The sequence below is a fragment of the Myotis brandtii genome, unplaced genomic scaffold (assembly GCF_000412655.1).
Source record: "Myotis brandtii unplaced genomic scaffold, ASM41265v1 scaffold1956, whole genome shotgun sequence".
Classification (NCBI taxonomy): domain Eukaryota; kingdom Metazoa; phylum Chordata; class Mammalia; order Chiroptera; family Vespertilionidae; genus Myotis; species Myotis brandtii.
This window is the reverse complement of record NW_005357294.1, coordinates 441,995-443,245: the sequence shown is the minus strand read 5'-3', so window position 1 is coordinate 443,245 and position 1,251 is coordinate 441,995. Positions and strand designations below refer to the sequence as shown.

The window sequence follows — 1,251 nt, the reverse complement described above, 5'->3', positions numbered from 1 at the left end:
ATGAAGGGCAACAGCAGGCGAAAGCTGGACCAGCGAACCTTCATGGCCCAGGTGCGTGAGTGCAGGGACAAGGGCTACCTGCTCTCACCCAAGAAGATCGGCTCCGGGGCCTTCTCCAAAGTCTACCTGGCCTACGCCACGCAGGAGCGCGTGCAGCACAACCCCCGGCTGGCCTCAGACCTGCGGGGCAAGCGCCACAGCATGGTGAGGCAGCCGCCGCCCCGCCCCGGGGCTCGGGGTGCCCTCCGACCCAGCCCTAGTGGGCCCCGTCCTAACCCTTCTCAGGCACCTCCCAGCCGCTCTGGCTTCTCCCAATCAATCCCACATGCTCCCTGGAGGCCCAGGCTCCCCAGGCTGACCGCTTGGAGTCCTTGGAGACCTGAGGAAGTGCCCTGACAGGAGGGGGGAAAAGGCCCGCGCTGTCTCCCAGGGCTCTGCTTACTCCCCGCCCCTCACCCCCACCAAGGTCAGCACCGTGCACAGGACCTGGGCCCTGCCCTGTCACACCCTGCCCTGGGGCTGTGGTCTGCCCACAGCCGCTCCCACCCACCCCTGCAGGTGGCCATCAAGATCGTCTCTACCGCCGAGGCCCCTGTGGAGTTGGCCCAAAAGTTCCTGCCCCGAGAGATCTCATCACTCAATGCCATGTACAAGCACCTGAATGTGGTGGGCAGAGACCTCCAGAAGTCTGACCCCATCCTGCCCACCCCCTGCGCCAGCCCTCACCACGCCTGCCGCCCACCCAGGCCTGCCTCCTTCCCCATCCCGACACCCCAATCTAGGGCACCGACAGTCCCTTCCTGGGGTGCTAGCAGGCGGGTGGGGTCCTGCAGGTGCAGCTGTACGAGACCTACCACAACAGCCAGCGTGCCTACCTGGTCCTGGAGCTGGCGGGCCGCGGCGACCTGCTGGAGCACATCAACACGGTGTCCGACCACCGCCGCTGCCCGGGGCTGGAGGAGAAGGAGGCCCACAGGCTGTTCTGGCAGCTGGTCAGCGCCGTGGCCCACTGCCACAGCTCCGGCGTCGTGCACCGGTGAGGGTGCCCGCCCAGCCCACCCCCAGCCTGTAGGGAGAGGCAGGCCCACCTGAGCCAGGCCCAGCCCCACCTGCACTTCCCCACGCAGGGACCTGAAGTGCGAGAACATCCTGCTGGATGACCAAGGCTTCCTGAAGCTGACCGGTGAGCCTCAGCCCAGCTCCCGCCTGGCCCAAGCCTGTGCTGACCCCCCACCCAGCCACTCACCTCGC

General features: G+C 67.5%; 1 protein-coding gene across 1 annotated transcript in view; it reads left to right on the top strand.

Moving 5' to 3' along the window:
• LOC102262989 (testis-specific serine/threonine-protein kinase 5-like) overlaps nt 1–1,251 on the top strand; it is a 3,439-nt gene continuing 2,188 nt past the window's right edge. Inside the window, exons 1-4 of the mRNA XM_005865085.1 lie at nt 1–204; nt 559–666; nt 834–1,036; nt 1,128–1,183. Of these exons, the coding sequence (XP_005865147.1) occupies nt 1–204; nt 559–666; nt 834–1,036; nt 1,128–1,183 (571 nt within the window). The remainder of the gene's footprint in view (nt 205–558; nt 667–833; nt 1,037–1,127; nt 1,184–1,251) is intronic.